Genomic DNA, 20294 nt, shown 5'->3' on the forward strand with positions numbered 1-20294 from the left:
TTAGCTTGTTGCTGGGGTCCGGCCAATCAGGACTGGGTAAGATGAGACATGCCCTGAAGCCCTCCCGTGGTCCCTCCCCAGCCCCAGTCGTGCATCAGTGGGGTCCCTTGGCCTGGCCTGCGCCCTTTTGCAATCCGGGACCCCTGGGGCCTTTTGGCCCGATCCCTGCAGGCCTGACCGAGGGGCCCCACCAGTGCATGAATCAATGTACCGGGCCTCTAGTTTAATTTATAATGAGCTCAGATTCAGAAGAATATTTTATTTTTCTTTCTTAATTTCCAAGCAGCTAAAGTTCTTTTGGTTACCTTTTGATGCCCTAATTTCTAGTTTTATTGTTATAAAACATAGCCAGAAAAGCCTTTACTTTTGGGGCCTACAGGGAAAAATGTTTGATTTCAATTTCTAAGGTACAAAAATGATGTATATATAATAGGTTGATCTTTTTTACTTTATCTGATAAGTTCTGAAAGTGACTTAAATCAAGTCCTCTACTATAAGTTAGATTATTTGACCCAAATAATGTCTTATAGGGAATTAACAGTTTTGATAATTGACATTTGAAGTTTTTCATCATAATTCCATATCTGATTTTTTTACATTCTATTCCTGTAGTGCTTGTTTTCCTATTTTAAATGGATTCTTAAAAATACTTTTATTTTCTTTGACTTACAAACTACTGATGAATCAGTGTTGTTGTTTTCTTTTTCCACTTTGAGATACAATTGACATCAACACTGTAAGTTTAAGGTATACAGCATAATATGACTTACATCTATTGTCAAATTAAATACTTAAATACTTTCCCACCAATTAAAAAAATATCCTATACACCCCTATCCAATTCAAGACATTCAGAATGCTTTTCCTTCTTTAGTATACCTAACCCAGTCCTTGCTCCCAGTCAAGGCAAGACCTTCAGAATGATTTTATTTATCAACTCTCCCCACCCATACCTCATTCTCCTGAGTTTTATGGAAATAATTTAGCACTGTTAGCTTCACACTACTAGGTTTTCCCTTACAGTATGTATCTTTTCAGAGAATTTTAAAATCGAAACTTATAATTCACATTATCATCTATTTATGTTTACTAGATTTACTGCCAATCATTTACTGTACTTTCAACCTACAAACTTATACCTTCAGCTGTTTTTTCCCTTCCTGAAATGCCTTTTACATATAATGTTTTCCAGCAATGTCCATCTATTTTTGTTTATTTGTTAATCCTCACCAAAGGATGTTTTGATGTTAGAAAGAGAGGAAAGGAAGGGGTGGGAGGGAGAGAGAAACATCGATGAGTTGCCTCCTATACACACCCCGACCGGGGATTGAACCCACACCCTTTTGGTGTATGGGACGATACAACTGAGCCACCAGGCTAGACCCAGCAATGTCCATTCTTTTATATTCTCTACAAAAATTTAAAATATGGAAAACTTTTAAGTTTTAGAAACTCCAACCCATCCCCATTTCACCCTGTAAAAATTCTCATTAAAATTCAAATAAAGCCCTAACCGGTTTGGCTCAGTGGATAGAGCATCGGCCTGCGGACTGAAGGGTCCCAGGTTCGATTCCGGTCAAGGGCATGTACCTTGTTTGCAGGCACATCCCCAGTAGGAGGTGTGCAGGAGGCAGCTGATCGCTGTCTCATCGACGTTTCTAACTCTCTATCCCTCTCCCTTCCTCTCTGCAAAAAATCAATAAAATATATTTTTAAAAAATTCAAATAAAGTTCTTTTTTCATTAATATGACTCCAAAGACACTACCTTATTTTGTTGTACTGTGAGCTACTGTGATTTTTTAACCTTACTTGCATATAAATATTTATGTACATTTTAGCATACTAACTTGTCTCTTCATCAGTTAGTGAGAGAGGCTCAATCGTTGAGTGTCAACCCATGAACCAGATGGTCAGGGCACATGGCCAGGTTGCAGGTTCAATCCCCAGCTGGAGTGTGTGCAGAAGGTAACTGATCAATGTTTCTCTCTCACATTGATGCTTCTCTCTCCCTCCCTCTCTCTAAAATCATTAAAAAAATGAAATAAGCAGCAGAGGCAATTCAAACTTCTAAACTACACCAGCCAATGCGGTAACCACTGGCGACGTGTGACTATTTAAATTGAAATGAATTACAATTCAATACAATTAAAATTTAGTTCTTCAGTTGCACAGGCCATATTTCAAGCGCTTAATAGACATGGTTGCTTAGTAGCTATCTCACTGGGAAGCACTGCTCTAAACAATGAGAAAATTAAGAGGAAAAAAAGATTGAATTACTGGAATTGAACCTTAGACTATATACTATATCAAATGCAAACTATTAAGTCACCTTAATAGTAAAATAGTAAAAAGGGTGGTCCAGATCACAAAGGCAATAACTTGGGACAACTTTAATCTTGGACTGGGTTCAAATCCTAGATATGCCACTAAGCACCCACAGGATCCTGGATATGTCACTAAAATCACAGGCAGCACAGTATAATGGTTAAGAGCACATAATCTCTGGACTACTTGGATTTTCAATTCCGGCTCTTACTAGCTGTGGAACGCTGGGCAAGTTACATCACATCTCTCATTTGTTATCTTTAGTAGGTAGTACTTACCTCTTAGAGACAGCAAAGATTAAATACTTCTAAAAGCCTTAGAATAATACCTGGCATTCTAAATGCTGTAGAAGTATGTGCCTAATAAAATAAAAATAACCTTTCAAGCTTCTATGCTCAATTTCAAAATGGGCAAGATAAAGCTTGCTCTGCTTATTTCAAGGTTGTTATGATTATAAATGTGAAAAGTTTGTAAATTATAAGAACATGTAAAAGCACAAAAAGAAATAGTGGTCTTGTTCTCCATCTTCTTTCATCTTCCACAACATTCAGACTTTTTATGAATGTTTATATATATTTTTTAAATATATGTATATTTTTTAAATATTTTATTGATTTCTTATAGAGAAGAAGGGAGAGGGCTAGAGAGTTAGAAACATCGATGAGAAAGATCGATCAGCTACCTCCTGCACGCCCCCCACTGGGGATGTGCTGGCAACCAAGGTACATGCCCTTGACTGGAACCGAACCTGGGACCCTTCAGTCCGCAGGCCGACGCTCTATCCACTGAGCCAAACCGTTTCGGCTATATTTTTTATTAAAACTGGAGCATCAGTCCTGGAGCATCAGTCCTAACTGGTTTGGCTCAGTGGATAGAGCGTCGGCCTGCGGACTGAAGGGTCCCAGGTTTGATTCCGGTCAAGGGCATGTACCTTGGTTGCGGGCACATCCCCAGTAGGGGGTGTGCAGGAGGCATCTGGAAGATGTTTCTCTCTCACCGATGTTTCTCTCTATCCTCCTCCCTTCCTTTCTGTAAAAAAAAAATCAATAAAATACATTTAAACAAAAAAACTGGAGCATCACTCTCTAGACTCTAGACTAGAGTCATAAAGATGTAAATCTGAAGATGCAGAATACTTATTGGGGAAAGAAAATCTATTATAAACTTATTCTGTCCCAAATAGGGTAGAGATTAAGTACCTCAATTCGAACTCTTAAGGAACAATATGGAACATACTATAATAAAAATTGCCAAGCTTCCAAGCCTTTTAACCATTACATTGAGCCTCCATCGTCTAATTCCCATCCGAGAAACAAACATCGCTATAATTTTTGTAGTTACCTATTTTCATTTGTCATAGACACATATTGTGGGGAAAGTTCAACTTCACAGTTAACAAGTAGCATAAAAGAGGATATCCCAGTAACTTGTGGGATATCCTCTTTTATAAACTGGAAACAAAAGCACAAACAATAAACACTGGAAATATAATTTAAAATCCTTATAGAGACCCTTTTCTTATTTGGGGTCCTAACCTTGCAGGGTATGAAAATTCAAAGGCTATTTAATAAGAATGCAAACTAACACCTGATCAAATGCTCAAATGCAATTTATGAAAAATCATGCCACAAAGGTACAGAACAAGGCTAGCCAGCACAAGTAAAATGGGAATTGTCCTAGGTCAAAATAAGTGCCAAAAGCTGTCAGCTGTCACCTTCTCCCATAGCAAATTAGATGCCAATTCCTTCCAGAAACTGTGGTTTCTGTGAGATGATGCGACAGCAAAAGTAGGGAAAACAAGGCAACGAAAGGAAGCAGAAAAGGCCTCTTTTAGGCATCACTAGAAAAGACTACTGCTGGCTGCTTCAACAAATGTTTTGAAAAACGTCATCAGAAGCCATATATTTTTGTTGATGGTGGGGAGTAGCACAAAGTAGCAGAGAGAAATTAAAAGTAAGGTGACCAGAATCAAAGCATAAATTGGACAGGCCCTTAAAGTTCATGTGGCTCAAAACCCTCCTGGGGACTAGGGATTCCAGTAACAAAGGCTCTCCTATCTGGAGCATGGAATGCAACGTAACTAGAAATCAAGAGTATCGTTAAGCGAAGAAACGGGAGAAAGGGAATCAGAGGTACAGGCCGGTGGTCCGTTGCAGAAAGCTCCCCCAGGACGCTCGTCAGCCCGCCGTCCCTCCGCCCCTTTCTCTACCCTCTCCCAGCTTCGGGAACGCGCACGCGCGGCGAGTAGGGGCTGCGCGTGGTGACGCGCAGGCGTAAACTGGGGGAGAAACAATGAGCTTTGTTGCCTGGCGGCCTTGGGGGAGCAGGGGAAAAGAGTACCAGAGGGGTGTGTGCGCGAAGGGACTGGAAAGGGGGGAGGAGGGAGCGAGAAAGTGCCATCCCAGCAACCCTCGCGCGCCACCGAGGACCCGGATAAAGTGCTGCGAGATCCAAATCATAAATAATAATGACAATGAGAAAAAAAGCGACGGCCATTTCTTAGAGAAAAAAGAGAGTAAGTCAATTCAAGCTCATCCCTCATACTCGGCTGAAAGCAGCAAAAAATTAAGCTACAAGGCTAAGTGGCCAACAACCCGAGGGACCCTCTAAGCCCCTCAGCCGTCGTCGAGGGACTGTCCGACCGCTAGGTCCGTTGCACCCTACTCGCCGCTCCGCCCGAGAGAATCCCTCACCCAGTGCACGGCAGCGGGGACGGCAGCCAACGAATCCGGTCGGCCTCCGCGGATCTCCACAGGCAGCGCCGCTCCCCCGCTCGACGCGCGCTTCGCCCGTCGCCTCCCTTCTCCAGTCCAAACAAACACCCAGCCCGGAAGTGACTTAACTTCCGCCGCGGTGGGCCCCGCCCCCTCGTTCTGTCAGCGCTGCTCTCTGTGGCCACTAGAGAGCGCGCGATAGAACGCGCAACCTCAAAGGTCTCATCTCCCAGGAGGCACAAATGTGCATGCGCAACGGCCTTTCGACGTGCCCTGGCGGCCGCGGGGTATACTGGGATACTCGGGTGGAGCTCCCCACCCCCCCATTGACCATACACCCTCCCCTATTTCAAGAATGATGGGATGCAGCGACTAGGGAAGTTAGGGATTGAAGAAATCCTTGAAAAGACACAGGGACTTAGAACTCACCTTCCTGCAGACCTTTTTATCATATAAAATACAGGGGTGGTAAGTTTACAGTTGTGAGTTCATGTAAGTTTATTATACTAGAGGTCCGGTGCACAAAATGCATGCACTAGTGGGGGGCGTTCCTCAGCCCCGCCTGTGCCCTCTCGCAGTCTGGGAGCCCTTGGGGGATGTCCAGGAGGCTCCTAAGCCATCAGTCGGACATCCTTAGTGCTGTCACTGAGACGGGAGAGGCTCCTACCACCATCCCTGCGCTCACCAGCCATAAAACTGGCTTCTGGCTAAGCTGCGCTCCCCCTGTGGGAGTGCACTGACCACCAAGCAGCAGCTCCTGCATTGAGCATCTGCCCCCTGGTGGTCAGTGCATGTCATAGCGGCCAGTCATTCCACTGTTAAGTTGATTTGCATATTAGCCTTTTATTTTACATTTCTTATTAACCTGCTTTTATACCCTTGTATGTAGATATTCTGACTGAAACACTCCACATACAGGTTTGATGTTAGGTATATATTCATATCTATGTTAATAAAAAAAACTAAAAACTTATCAATAGGGAATTAAAATATTTTGAAGAGTAAGCTATTAGATGTATACTCATTGATGTGAAATATCCATAATCTTCCCCCAAAGCAGGCTGCAACAGCATTTATAATTTCCTAAAAGTATAGGCATGAGTATAAGTGCAAATATGATAAAATAGCAATATCTACATACTAGAGGCCCAGTCTGTGCATGAAATTCATGAATGGGTAGGGTCCCTAGGCCTGGCCAGTGATCAGAGCTGTTCGGGGCCTTCCGGCTGCCAGTTGCCAGCTAGGGCCTTCCTTCATTCTGCGCCGCCCCTTGGTGGTCAGCGCACATCATAGTGAGAGGTCGAACTCCTGGTTGGTAGAACTCCGGAGGGGACAATTTGCATGTTAGCCTTTTATTATATAGGATAGGATAGGTGGTCAGATTTTGAAGGATTTACTGTCTCCTGTATATTTTTTTATTGTCTGAATTTCTATGAAAGCTTGAACTTGTAAACAAGAGAAAAATCACACCTGAAATGAAGTCTAACAAATTTCTACAGTAGTTTGGTAATAGCCTTGTCCCCGTGCTCACTTGTATCATGTATAGAATATGTACACCACAGCATTACTGAGTCTTGAGTAAGAGCCAAGCACTGTGCAGGGAAGCAGTGGTCCACTGTTCTGAATGTTGACAATTCCAGGGAGGAGATAAAATTAAAAATATAATTACCATATGACCCAGCAATTCCACTACTGGTATATATTTACAACTAGAAGTAGGGTCTTGAAGAGGTATTTATACATACATGTTCATAGCAGCACAGATAGTACTTCAAACAAGGAAGCAAACCAAGTGCCCATCAATGGATGAATAAGCAAAATGTAGTATATACATACAATGGAGTATTCAGCCTTTAGAAGGAAACTCGGCAGTATACTACATCACATTAAGTGAAATGACACAAGACATTTTGATTCCACTTATATGAGGTAGTAAAAATCACAGACAACTTGCATGATGGTTGGGAAGAGCTGGAATTGCTGTCACTGTTTAATGGGTATAGTATTAAAAGATGAATTTATGGGGATAGGTGATTATACAGTACAATCCTATCACCACTTAAAAATGGTTAAGACAAATTTTGTGTATAAAAAAAGAACCCCAAACAAAAAACTTGTCAGATTTAAGGTTTTCACAGAAGGGTGATGTGTGCCTACATGTGTGGAGTACTGGAGGGCAGAGGCAATACCTCTTCTCCAACCAAGTCAAGCCCTTCCCTGCTGCTGGTTTTGGGCAGATTGAATGCTCCTAAAAATGATATGGGTTTGCCCTAGCCAGTTTGGCTCAGTGGATAGCATCGGCCTGCAGTCTGAAGGGGCCCGGGTTCGATTCCAGTCAGGGGAACATGCCTGGTGTGTGGGCTTGATCCCGTGTGGGGCATGTGGGAGGTAGCTGATCAGTGATTCACTCTCATCATTGATATTTCTCTCTCCCTTTCTGAAATAAATATATATACACCAATAATCATCTAAACTGCAATCCCTTTTCCACAGGCTCAGGACACTACAAAATAAATTAGAATGCAGAGATTTTCCAGACTTCTGTTTTTTTGTGAGAAAAGCAGATTCTGGGAAACAGCACCCGAGATTTTAAAATATTACAGATGTCTTACTATCAGAGTGGGAATGTTGACTTTTGTGTACTACACCCAACAGATTGCCCTTTTACCTTTTCATATTCTCTATTGAACACTTGGCTTTAGAGCTCTTCAATGCTGTGATAATTATAAAACTTCCTAAGAACTCTTAAGTTCAAGAAAAGGTCTAAAAATTTTAGGTCCTTTAAGTCTTTTAAAAATTAATCATATTACCCGAGTCTTCACATCCAGAATTTTTCCTATATGATCTCAAGTAATTTGGTACCTATATCTTCATTTACCTAATTAGTATTTTTTTAAAGAAAAGTAATCTGCATATTTAATTGGGCAGGAGGGGAAAGCCACGCAGATTTTCAGGGAGAATTTGGTGTTGATACGGTGTGAAGTAGTTTTAGGGAGTAACCATTGGAAAGCAGAAATGTGGAGAAAATTACTTCTAAAATTTACACTGCAATGAGAATATTCCTCAAGAGAGCATTTTAAGTACCCTTAATTACCTCTTAAGTACCACACTATTCTTTGAGAGTAACTTTCCAGAGACTGGGGCACATGGGACCCAGTAACAAGGTTGTATAGAGCGTCGGCATGAGGACCAGAGAGTCCCAGGTTCAATTCCAGTCAAGGGCATGTGCCTTGGTTGCAGGCTCCTCCCTGGCCTGGGCCCTGGTCGGGTCTCATGCAGGAGGCAACCAATCGATCTATCTCTCGCATCAATGTTTCTCTTTCCCTCTCCCACTCTAAAAATCAATGAAAAAATACCCTCAGATGAGGATTAACAAAAAATAAAAGAGAATAAATGCTAATTTCTTTTGCCTGTTACTCAAAAAGTTTTGATCTAAGGTGGGAGATTCTCAAATATCAACCCCAAAGCCCTGGCCCTAGTTTCCTTCCCCACATAAAAACCCAACTCGGCCGGTGCCTGACACTTTTCCTTGAGCTTTCTTCCATGTACCTGGAGGTGAGAAACCCATTGAAAAAAGTGGTTCCTGGCCAGGCCAGCCTTGAATGTACCCGCCCATTAGAGCTCAGAGCAGTGAAAGGAACAGTTCCAGAATGATAATGAAGCCCAACTCTCACCAAGTGTAACCTCAAGCTATATGCTTCATCGCAGGAGACAAAAATAATTAAGCTCTAACCAGTATCAATCACAGCAAGTTAATTGTAGCCGATAGTGAGAGGTAGCTACTTCCATTTTACTGTTCACTCAAAACTAACACAGTAGGTCTTATGAAGCTTTTCATTAACTTCTACATTGTGATGGAGTGGTAAGGCAGCCCCACTGGTGTGGTTCAGTGACAGCCTCAACCCATGAACCAGGGCGCATGCCTATGTTGTTAACTTGATTCCCAGTAGGGGGCATGCAGGAGGCGGCTGATTGATGATTCTCTCAAGTATGTTTCTATCTCCATTCCTCCCTTTGAAATCAATAAAAGAAAACAAACAAAAAACCCTCTGGCCCAGCAAAATAGTGAATTCCCAAGACTTAATGTTTCTGCTCCATCCTTGAAATGTCTGACTGAATGCATTAGGTCCCCAGAAGATTACAATTTAAATATTCTGAGCAAAAAAATAAAGGATAGACTTGTTTCAAATATGGGGTGGCCTTCACCCATTTTTAAAGAAATGCTTTCCTGCCCGACTAGGCTCAGTGGTTGAGCATCGACCTATGAACCAGGAAGTCACATCTCGATTCCCGGTTGGGGCACATGCCCAGGTTGCAGATTCCAACACCAGTGTGGGGCATGCAGGAGGCAGGCTATTGACTATGATCCTCTCTCATCACTGACACTTCTCTCTCTGTGAAATCAATAAAAATATTTTAAAGAAGAAAAAGAAATGCCTGCCCAGGCCCCCAAATGAAGATTATTTTTGTTTCCTTTAATTTTCGATTTGGAACAATAGCAAAACCAGCTCTTTTAAGTAATAGTATCTATATTAGACATCTCACTGAAAATGCCTATCAGAAAACACGTCTTGCCCTGACTGGTGTGGCTCAATTGGTTGAGTGCCGTTCCGTGCACCAAAAGGTCCCCTTTTCGATTCCCAGTGAGGGCGCACATACACAGGTTGCAGGTTCAATCCCCAGGAGGGTACATATGGGAGGCAAATGATCAATGTTTCTCCCTCTAAAAAAGCAATAAAATATTTAAAAAAAAAAACCAAAACACTTCAGCTATAGGTAAAGCAATTTCATCAAAAGTGTGATCTCTATTCTTGACATCACCATCATCCATAACTTGTTAAAAATGCAAATTGAGACCCAACTGAAACCTAACACATCAGAAATTCTAGGAGCAGGACTCAGCAATGTTTCAGCAGTTTCCAGGTAATTTTGATGCACTACTATAGAGAACCACTAGTACAGTATAAAGGAAAAAAAATCTCAGCCTTACCCGACATTCACAGGATAGGAACCAGAGCCAAAGGGGCACGCACTTTCCACTCAATCCTTGAGTTTTCAGCTATATTCAATGGAGATGAGTAAGGGAATGTACAGAAATGCTCTGCACACTACTATAAATTTTCTTCAACAGCCTACATACTCCAAACATTTTTATTAACTTAATTTTAAAAAAACCATCCTGCAGCATTCCTGCAGATTTCTACTACACACCAAGAACCTATTTTACTGTTTAAAGACACCAAAAATCAACTGCGAACAAAGCCAGATAAAAATTTGTGTATTCTTTCCGCTTTTACAACCTTAATAACACCTGCCATAATAATTAATAGGTGTTCCTAAGAGTTTCCCTCAAACTAAACGCTAAAATTGAGGTGGGAAAAACGTTCTTAAACTTTACAGCAAGTTTGAGTAGAAACATTGCTAAATAAAGGTTTGCATAATCTGAGAAATAGCTATTACAGGTTTATTTAAAACTATCAGTTAATGAGATGTTCTGCTTTCTAAATACTATGAAAATATTAAATATTTTTTTCTACAACTTGGTACACTGACAAAGTAGGACCTCTGGGAAAAAAGCTATTATTGACAGAAAACAATTAGGGATGCTGTTGTACACATAAAGCTTTGTTGTTGCTGTTAGGTAAAAGTCAGAATTAAACAAAATTGGGTAATTAGTAAAGGCCAAAATTAAACTGCACAAGTAAACTGGCAAGGATTTTTTTGTGCATGTTACATTAAAAAATTATCGTCTGACCTTCAAAGAAAGAGCATAAAATTGTATCCAACTATTTGATATATCATTTGATACACCTGGACCTAAGTGTTTCAAAAAGAATTCATAAGTTATTTTTTAAATTAAAAAATAAAATTGAGAACAGATAATCCTGAAAACCAAGAATCCTAACATATTTTAAGAGGCTGCTACAACTAATTCTTGCTATTACATGTTATTTCCAATTTGACTATTAAATAAGCATGCCTAAACATCAGTGTTTGCTATTTCTTCGTCTTTAGCATTTTAAGCTCCCAAGGTTTTAAAAACCCATAAACAGCCCTGTTTCTTGGTTATGTAACAGGAACAAGAAATCCACCAGCACCAAAACTTTAAAATTCAGATCTTTAGTAGCACTCTTTAGAACACTTTAGATTTAAAATGTAGTAATTTGTTAAAACATGCAAAAAAGTGTAACAGCAAATAAAAACCACAACTGACAAATTATATTGGTTAACATTTCAAACATGTATAACCAATGAACATGACCTAGATTTTTATTGGTATTTCACCTCAGAAACTTGAATCCACAGATATAAGCAGTATATAACCAGAAAGTTACAAGTAAACACAGATAATACATGCAAATTTCTGTTCACAAAGATCACATGTGCAGGTATATGGATTAGAAGCGTGCGTTTAGATTATGGCCAAACTGTTTTTAAATGCAGAAATGTAAAATTACATCTTGAAAATATGAAAAGATGGTCTACGCACTTCAAAAATCAAATGTTGCTTATACCAGATGTATGACAGCTACAGGATTCAAGTGACAAGCAATAAGGTCTATAGAAATTAATACTGGTCAAAGAGAATGAGAATATTTTTACATTTCACTGAAAATACATTGACTACTAGAAAACAAAATCTAGCAGAAACTTAGGGGAAAAATTACAAAATCTAATGCCAGTTACTTAATATTTCTTATTACCTAAACAACAGCATAACATTAAAAGAAAACTGCACCTGTATTTTAATTGCTAACTTCAGTTAATGAAGTTACCAAAAAATGAAATGCAATCAAAAAAAGCTTCAAACGCCAAATGAAAAGTCTGCAAGGCTCAGATTAAAAGGTGGAATGTTTCAGATGAAAAGTAATAAAAATACAACTGGTTTTGTTCTTTATTGAATGGAATCGAAAGTTTTGACATTTCTTTGAAGCTTAGAACTACTAAATTTCATTTCTTTGAATAGTTCTACGTATCATTTTTTTAGTGGTGCAAGTTGTCTCAAGTAGCTTACGAAGTCAGTCTCTACAAAGTACTTGTCTGTTACCATTCTGATAAAACAAAAATTCTTCATTAATTTAACCGTATGTGTTTTTGCTATAACACTTAACACAAGAACAGACACCTATTATTTTTCCACTAAAACAAAAGAGTACAATAGTTTTCTTCTAACTATCAGTATTGTATTTAAAAAAGGTTAACATTAAAAACGAAGAACTATTATTTTCCTTGAAATCGTTAAGCTTCTTGCACATCTTAAGTTTCTTTCTTCTGCCTGCGTTCTTCTGCCAATTTATTCAGAAATTTCTGAAAAGTAAAAAAATTTAAAGGTGTTGAGTTCCTTAAGAGAAACACAAATTAATTAACTCCAAAATAAAACAGTCTATCCAGATTTGGGGATTTGAGTGTAATTTAACCTATAATCTTATCACTATTTTAAAAGATTCAGTTATTCCTATTAGTGTACAAAACTAAAATGGTCCAGGACACTACAATAAGGCATGGGAAAATAATGGTGAAATGTGAAAAACAATCACTTCAATGTGTAATTAACACTAATTTATGAAGATGAGAAAAATCTCAAGACCACAGTTACATAGAATTGCTACCACTCCAAGAACATTAGTTAAAATGACATGAATTTATTTAATGCCCCCTTCCAGTAAACCAAGTCGGCAGCCTTTTCTTAAAGGGCCAGCAGTAAATTTTGTAGGTCTGTGAACCATTTGGTCTTTATTTCAACTATTCAATTCTGCCACTACAACAATGTAAGTAGCCATAAACAATCATTGTGGCAGTGTCCCTAGAAAACTTTATTTATAAAAGAAGGTGGTTGGGCTGCAAGTGTAGCTTGCTGACCCCTGTATTAGATGTGTAATCTCTAGAGCTCCTGGACTCCAAAGATCTGTTAAGACGTTAATAAAAGTAAAAAAAATAAAATAAAATAAAAATAAATCTACTGTAAAACATTCAAAGTTTCTTTACTTTTGGCTGAAATTTATCAACTGTGTAGTTATTGTAAATTGATGAAGATTAGAAGCCATTATATCCTTAAAAAGAAGAAAAATTACCATCTTGGAAAGTATCAACTAATTTATCTTTAGCAAGATATTGTATTACATAATATTTTTTAAAGTATTCTTTATTCTCACTTTTAAAATTTATTAATTTGAGAGAGAGAGAGAGGGAGAGACGAAGGGAGAGAGAAACATCAATTTGTTGGCTCACTTATTTATACATTCAGTGGCTGGCTCTTGTATGTACCCTAACTGGGGATCAAACTTGCAACCGTGATGTATGGGGATGATGCGCTAACCAATTGAGCACCTGGCCAGGGCTACATAATAATTCTTAAAGTTGACAAAATTCATTTAAAATAGGAAATAAGAGAGCTACCTCTTATAGAATATCTAGAAAATTAGAATAGCTAGAAAATATTAGAAAGCATGGTATTCTTTATAAAGTGTCAAGCAACCAGAGGCCACTTTTATATTTATATATCTCTAGGTAATACATATAGTTTCTGCCATCAAACAGCTTAATCAGATGAAATATATAAAATTATCCCTATGGTTGAAAATAACCACCATTCTTTTTTCATATCCATGATAAGATACTCACAGCAAAGAATGCATTTAAAACATGTGATACTGCAAAGAACTAGATTTCCTAAATTCAATGTTATCCTAATAAATGCATAGAACATGTTGGATGACTAACTACTCTTGTAATTTTGTGTTACAGAACAGTTACCTACAATTATGAGTGCTCAACTCCTCTACTTTTAGGGTTTTTCCCTGTTATCCATCTCATTATTCCGTCCTTAAAAAGCCACTAACTAAAATACCCACTTTAAGAGATCAACCGAAGGACTTGTATTAAGCATAACCAATGGACGCAAGACACTAGGGGTGAGGGGTGAGGGCATGTGCCGGGGAATAGGGGAGGCTAGGGGGAGGTCAATGGGGAAAAAAAAAGGAGACATATGTACTACTATCTGTAATACTTTAAACAATAAAATAGAATTTTAAAAAAATCCAAACAGATATTTGGATTATTTTTTGCTCTATTCATTTACCCCTTTAACTTTATATCCTGTTAATCATAAAACTTACTGAAGAGTGTCATTATTAGTAAATAATAAAGTCAATGTAAAAATCATTAAGTATGACAGGACATAGTACTTTATGAAGCTAAAAAGGCTTTATGTCACTTGGTCTTCAGGCTCCCAGTATTTTCCAAATTAGACAAATTACAGTCCAATATCCATTTGAGAATATTAAAAATAAATTTAATTTTATTACAAAATTTTTAACATTGTTAGAAATTATTAAATTATCATTTAATTAGAAGATACTATAAAAAGTGGCAGAATAGATGTTTCTAGAATTAAACTGCTTATGGCCCATCAATAAAGAAAAATGTTATACATGCTTTACTCTCCATAAGCTTACACTATTTGTTTTCACAAAAGAACTGTCCTCTTTCAGATTTAGCCTTACCTTTAATTTCTGATAATGAGGAAGGCTGCTGCAATGAGTATTCTTTGCAACTTCTTCATTTGTATAAAAGAGTGAACACAGCTTACAGTAAAACCCTGTTTTAGGTATCACATAGTCTATACCTAGAACACAAACATATATTCTTACAAATTCAGTAAACTGAGTAATTTAGTGTTCTCAAATGTTATTTTTGTGTGAGAAGTCCAAATGGCCTAAGCTAAAACAAAATCCAACAACAAAAAATGACATTAGTTAATAGTTGTATTTAATTGATGTTCAAGGTCCCACCTAATTATACTCTTAAAAAAGGCAGAAACATAACAGGTAAACAAAACAAAAAGCCAGTGAAATTCTTAGAAAGCTTTGAGAAAAGAATACATTTCTGTAATGATAACAAAAGATAATACAAAATCAGGAGACTTGGGTAAGAAAAAAAAGAATATATCAATTAAGATTAACAAATTATTCTATACAGAAATAAATAAAATGCTATCAGAGCTTATGTAAGACCAATTTAAAAATCTTATATAAGAGTTTGGGAAGGGTGAGAGGGGAAGAACAAAACCTTAAATCTCACCAACAGGAACATTGGGTTGATAGGGTCCAATCCTATACTCATCTGGGATTGTATAGTCCTCCTTGTTTTCATCACTTTGGCCATCTGCATTCTCACTTGTATCTTTGTTGGGATCATCAGCATTCTCAGCAGATTCAGCACCTGGTTCCGTATTTTCCTCATTTTTAATTCCATTTTCCAACGCTGCTTCATTTTCTTGATCAAGTTCCTCGATCTTGTCCACCTTAATTTCAACCAAACCATCATCATTTTTGTCACCAGATTTAAATGCCATGCCCGATTTACGAAGTTTCTGAAGCTCCGAATCTTCCTCATCACCAACCTCATCTAGAGTGACAAAACCTTCCATATTCCCTGGGAAACGACGCTGTTAAGAAAGACAAATTTACTCTGCAACAATTATCCTGCAGCATCCCTTCCATTTGCTTTACTTAAAGGGAAAGGGACAGCGTCTTTGTCTTTATTCATTCTCTCAAAATACTGACTTTTTCCCCTCTAAAAATCACTGATTTTAAAAAACTTAGCTTGTTTTAAAACTAAATAATTGAAGGCTTGCCTTATGCGGAGAGCAAAAAATAAATGATGAGGATAGTCATATTCTAAGCGTTTGGAGACTTTTATATTTCTAGAAAACCTATCTATCTATCTATCTATCTATCTATCTATCTATCATCTATAGATATAAAAGGCTAATATGCAAAGTGTCCCCTCGGAAGTTCAATTGCTTGCTATGACATGCACTGACCACCAGGGGGGTGGCGCGGAACAGAGGGAGGCTCCAATCAGCCCTGATCGCTGGCCAGGCCTAGGGACCCTACCCGTGCATGAATCTGGTGCACTGGGCCTCTAGTATATCAAGTAACTGATTAGTTATAAATAACTTAATGATGCCCTCTGGAAAATAGTATCTTGTGACACAACTGTTTTTTAGAGAATACCCAATCCAAAACAGTGTAGCAGTTAAAAAAATAAAATTTAAAAAAATCAAGCTCTGGAGAATGATGGCCTAGGCTTAAATTTTGGCTTGACCACTTATAAGTAGTATGGCCACTGACAATTAATGAACTTTTCCATGCCTCAATTTCCTCATTCATGAAATAGGGATAATGATAATGAAGACATCTGTTGCATACTGTGAGGGTTAAGCTAATTAACATATAAAGAGCTTACAAAAATGCATAGCATGCAATACATGTTTAATAATCACAAGCTCTTTAAGAGTCTGGAGGTAAAAATTTCTAATAGTTGGCCCTACCCAGTTTGGCTCAGTGGATAGGGTCCCAGGTTTGATTCTGCTCAAGAGCAAGTGCAGGAGACAACCAATCGATGTGTTTCTCTCACCCTGATGTTTCTGTCTTACCCTCTCTCTTTACCTCTCCCTAAAAATCAATGGAAAAATATCCTCAGGTGAGGATTAACAACACAAAACTTTCTAATAGTTGAATGTTGTTTAGAAAGAAACCATAGAATAGGATTTAAAAAACCTAATTTTAAAAAAACTATAGGCCCAGTGTACAAAATTCCTGCACTGGGGGTAGGGGGTAGGGTGGGGGTGTCCCTCAGCCTGGCCTGCACCTTCTTGCAGTCTGGGAGCCCTCTGACAGCTTAGGCCCGCTCCCCGCCACCACCGATGTGCTTTCCAGTCATCAGCCCAGCTCAGGGCACTGGCTGAGCGGTGCTCCTCCTGTGGGAGCGCACTGACCACTAGTGTGTGTCACGGCAACCGGCAGTTCTGCCATTCGGTCGATATGCATATTAGCCTTTTATTAGATAAAAAGGGTTTATGTGTTGATTTTTAGGAAAAGGAAGAGAGGGAGGGCGTGCGAGGAGAGAAACATTAATTTGTTGTCCCACTCATGTATGCATTCATTGGTTGAGTCTTGTATGTGACCTGATGATTGAACCTGTAACCTTGGCCTCGGGACCACACTACAACCTAAGTACCTGGCCAGGGTTCAAGAACCATTTAATGTAAGTGGCTTCAAAGACATTTTAATGCTCCTATCCTTAGTATACATGGGTCTTTGCTTTATTTATTGTTCCTTGTATCATGTACCTATTTTTATATTCATCTTATATGCTATTTGTAACATCTATTCTAAAAAAAATATTTTAAAAGTTACTGAAATATCTGATCAAGTGTACATTTCTCATATAGGAAGAATTTTTACTTTCAACAATTTTTTAATGAGTGGAAATGTTTTAATCATCTTTTGGTCAGTTAATTTATTGCAAAATCATACCTCATCTTTTAAAAAACAAGCTCAACTATACAGCTGCCTCAAAGTACTTACAATGTAGAAGTATATATAGTTTTAAGTATTTTCCCTTCATTACTAAGAAGTCCTCTTTTTGCACTGTCATTTTTGGGCAACTTTAAGAGCTCCTATTTAATCTAATTATTGCAGAGTTTAGACTTAAATGCTTGTATTATAGTTCACACCTGATTTTTTTCTAATATAAGTGACTGAATCTCTTTAATCTGCTAAGGTAAATAATTTGAAACATTTATCTGATCTAGTTTTCCATTAAAACAGATCAATACAATCTTCCTTTACCTTTTTAAGCTTCTTCTTTGCAGCTGAAGCACTCGCATTTCCATCTTTTTTCACAGCTTTGTCTGAAGGTTCCTTTTTCCCATCAGAAGTCACATCACCTAAATTAGCAAGATCTGTCTCATCTCCCACTGAACTGCCACTTTCTAGCAGTGCTGCTGCTTCTTCTTCATCTACCAGTAGCTCATCTTCGGATTCTAGAAGCATGCTGGGTTCTTGTTCTGCCTGGTCATCTTTTGTATCTTTTTCACCATCTTCACCTGACTTTTCTTCTTGTTCTTTACCTTCAGTTGTACCTTCAGTCTTCTGGGAACCATCAGTTTTGGTTTTCTTATCGCTTGGAGATTCTTTGCCATCTGGAGAATAAGATCTTTTTCTGAAATCAAGGAGATATACATCAATTAATTCTGAGTTGGAAAACAATAGTTTAATATACCATTATTTACACACACACAAACAAAATGAAATTACCGGGATTTATCTTTTTTCAGCAAGTCAATGCCTCTGTTAGGAATCTAAAAATACAAAATTTTGCATTAAATTAACATATTAAAATATTCACTTACAGAATACATAATTATCCAGTTAATTAATAACTGATGACCATCCTTCATATAATCAACTAAGCTTATTCAATCCCTATAAACATACCTAAGAATTTAAGGTAACTTTAGTCAGCAGTTTTTTTACAATCAACATTTCAATCAATCAGTGGATAATAAACATTTTGGTAGCAGAACTTTGTTCAAAGAATCCAGGTGCTTTTACGGAACACCAGATAGAAAACTTCTGCTACTAAGGAAGACCAGAAAAAAAAGAGGAGGTTGCTTTCTTTCAATTACTAAACCCAATATTCGTAAGACAAATCAAGTTCTACATACCCTTAGTACCAATTTTTTGTATTTTTCAGACAGGTCAACTTTCACACATCTCCCCTGAAACCAAAGGGCCTTTTTCAAACAGTGGTCAACCATTGCCATAGCATCTTCTCTGGTCTCCATCTCAATAAAGGCCTTAAAAGTTAGAAAGAAGATTATTTCTTAGAGAACTGTATATAATATGGTGCTTACTATTCTTTCTATCCACTTATTAGGTAGGACCAAATATAAAACTACCTATATACAGGCTTCCTGCAAAAAAGTAAAGTAATAAGCTTAGTAGATATTAATCAAATTCTGTAAGAAAAGAAAAATTATTTAAAAAATCTGAAAGGATATAAAAAACGCTGTTAAAGAAAGTAACTATCAACCCAGCTGCTGTGGCTCAGTTGGTTGGGCACTGTACCCAGGAGGTAGCTGGGTTCGATTCCTAGTCAGGGCACATGCCCAGGTTGCAGGCTCAATCCTCAGTAGGAGATATGCAGGAGGTAGCCGATCAATGTTTCTATTTCTATCTCTCTCCCTCTCTCTGAAACAACAGTATCCCAGTTGAAATAACAAGAGAAAAAAAAAAGGGAGAATAAATACCTACACATAGGAAGATTTTTGGAAGCAAACCCTGGAAACAAGTACTGTTAACTAGCCTGAGCAAAAGAGAGCTTTACTTTCCATTTGTTCGATGCTTTACCTTATGCATCTACTTCAATGTGGAAGAAAATATCGTGTAGCTAAAAAAATTAATCTATGAGGAGATAAAGAAAATTACTTCCCCGTGCTTTTTTTTTTAACTTAAAATGAGAATACACAGACACACAAATAAATCTTAAAGCACTTTAAGGAATAGTCTTTTTCAAAATCTCTACATGTATTATTACCTGACTTTTCATCCTCATCAGTATATAATTCTTTATTTTCCCATAAGGCTCAGCAAGCTTAAGGACAGCACTGTCAGAATAGCCAGAATGAGGTAAGTTGCTGAGATGTATCACACGTCCAAGCTCCTGTTTCTGATCAAACTTCTGGTCTGGTTTCCCTTCTGGTTTCTTTAATTTAGTAAATAGGAAAAACGGGCATGTCAAATGTTGGTAGGTACACTAAAATTATTAGTTAATATTATCCTAGTTATTAGCAACAATTTAAAGTAGCTAAAGTTAATTAAAATGATATATTAAATGAATGGCAATATAAATCTGAAAAAAAGACATTTACCTTTATTCTTTTATACTTCTGGGATAAATGGACTCTCACTGGCTTGCCAAATACTAATGCTGGTGTAGTTGTGTAATAATCCACTGCAGCCTGAGCATCCTCTGTGGTTGCCATTTCAATAAATGCCTGCAATTGTAAACATAAAAAACAAAACTATTTCAAACATTGTTCAAAGTCTTTCCAGACATATTTAATCATTAAATAAAAAATACTTTCAAAAATCTAAAAGGAGAAAAACCAACATTGCTAGCACGCTGTTTTTTTAAACGTCCCAGATTTTATCTTCATGGCACTGAACTATCACTTATGCCTAATGGACTTGAAATAATGATTTGGCATGATTTTGGTAAAAGTTTTAAATGACATTCCAAAGATTGATCCATTTACAGCCCTTATAGTAATTTAATAATGACAATTTACTGCTCAAGAATCTAAATTTATAAGCTCACTAATTATCTATTAATACTAGAATTTAGCATTCGAACAGGTCCTTGAATAATGTTTCATTACAACATTGATGAGATACCATAAG

The 20294-nt window shown here is 37.7% G+C and overlaps 2 protein-coding genes across 14 annotated transcripts in view; both read right to left on the reverse strand.

The window, feature by feature from the left end:
- PAIP2 (poly(A) binding protein interacting protein 2) overlaps nt 1–5175 on the reverse strand; it is a 16225-nt gene extending 11050 nt beyond the window's left edge. The window contains exon 1 of the mRNA XM_036312507.1: nt 5020–5175. The gene's annotated coding sequence lies outside the window, so the exon portion shown is untranslated. The remainder of the gene's footprint in view (nt 1–5019) is intronic.
- A 5000-nt stretch (nt 5176–10175) lies between these two features.
- Nucleotides 10176–20294, reverse strand: part of MATR3 (matrin 3) — a 53668-nt gene continuing 43549 nt past the window's right edge. For 6 of the 13 annotated variants that reach the window (XM_036312492.1, XM_036312491.1, XM_036312490.1 and 3 more), the window contains 8 exons: nt 19763–19888; nt 19429–19596; nt 18557–18688; nt 18147–18190; nt 17679–18051; nt 15121–15487; nt 14544–14665; nt 10176–12348 (listed from right to left, as the gene is read on the reverse strand). In XM_036312492.1, the coding sequence (XP_036168385.1) occupies nt 12298–12348; nt 14544–14665; nt 15121–15487; nt 17679–18051; nt 18147–18190; nt 18557–18688; nt 19429–19596; nt 19763–19888 (1383 nt within the window). In that variant the 3' untranslated portion in view covers nt 10176–12297. The remainder of the gene's footprint in view (nt 12349–14543; nt 14666–15120; nt 15488–17678; nt 18052–18146; nt 18191–18556; nt 18689–19428; nt 19597–19762; nt 19889–20294) is intronic. The other 7 variants (XM_036312500.1, XM_036312501.1, XM_036312496.1 and 4 more) reach the window with 5 other exon arrangements.

Source organism: Myotis myotis, unplaced genomic scaffold, assembly GCF_014108235.1.
Source record: "Myotis myotis isolate mMyoMyo1 unplaced genomic scaffold, mMyoMyo1.p scaffold_m19_p_6, whole genome shotgun sequence".
NCBI classification, from domain to species: domain Eukaryota; kingdom Metazoa; phylum Chordata; class Mammalia; order Chiroptera; family Vespertilionidae; genus Myotis; species Myotis myotis.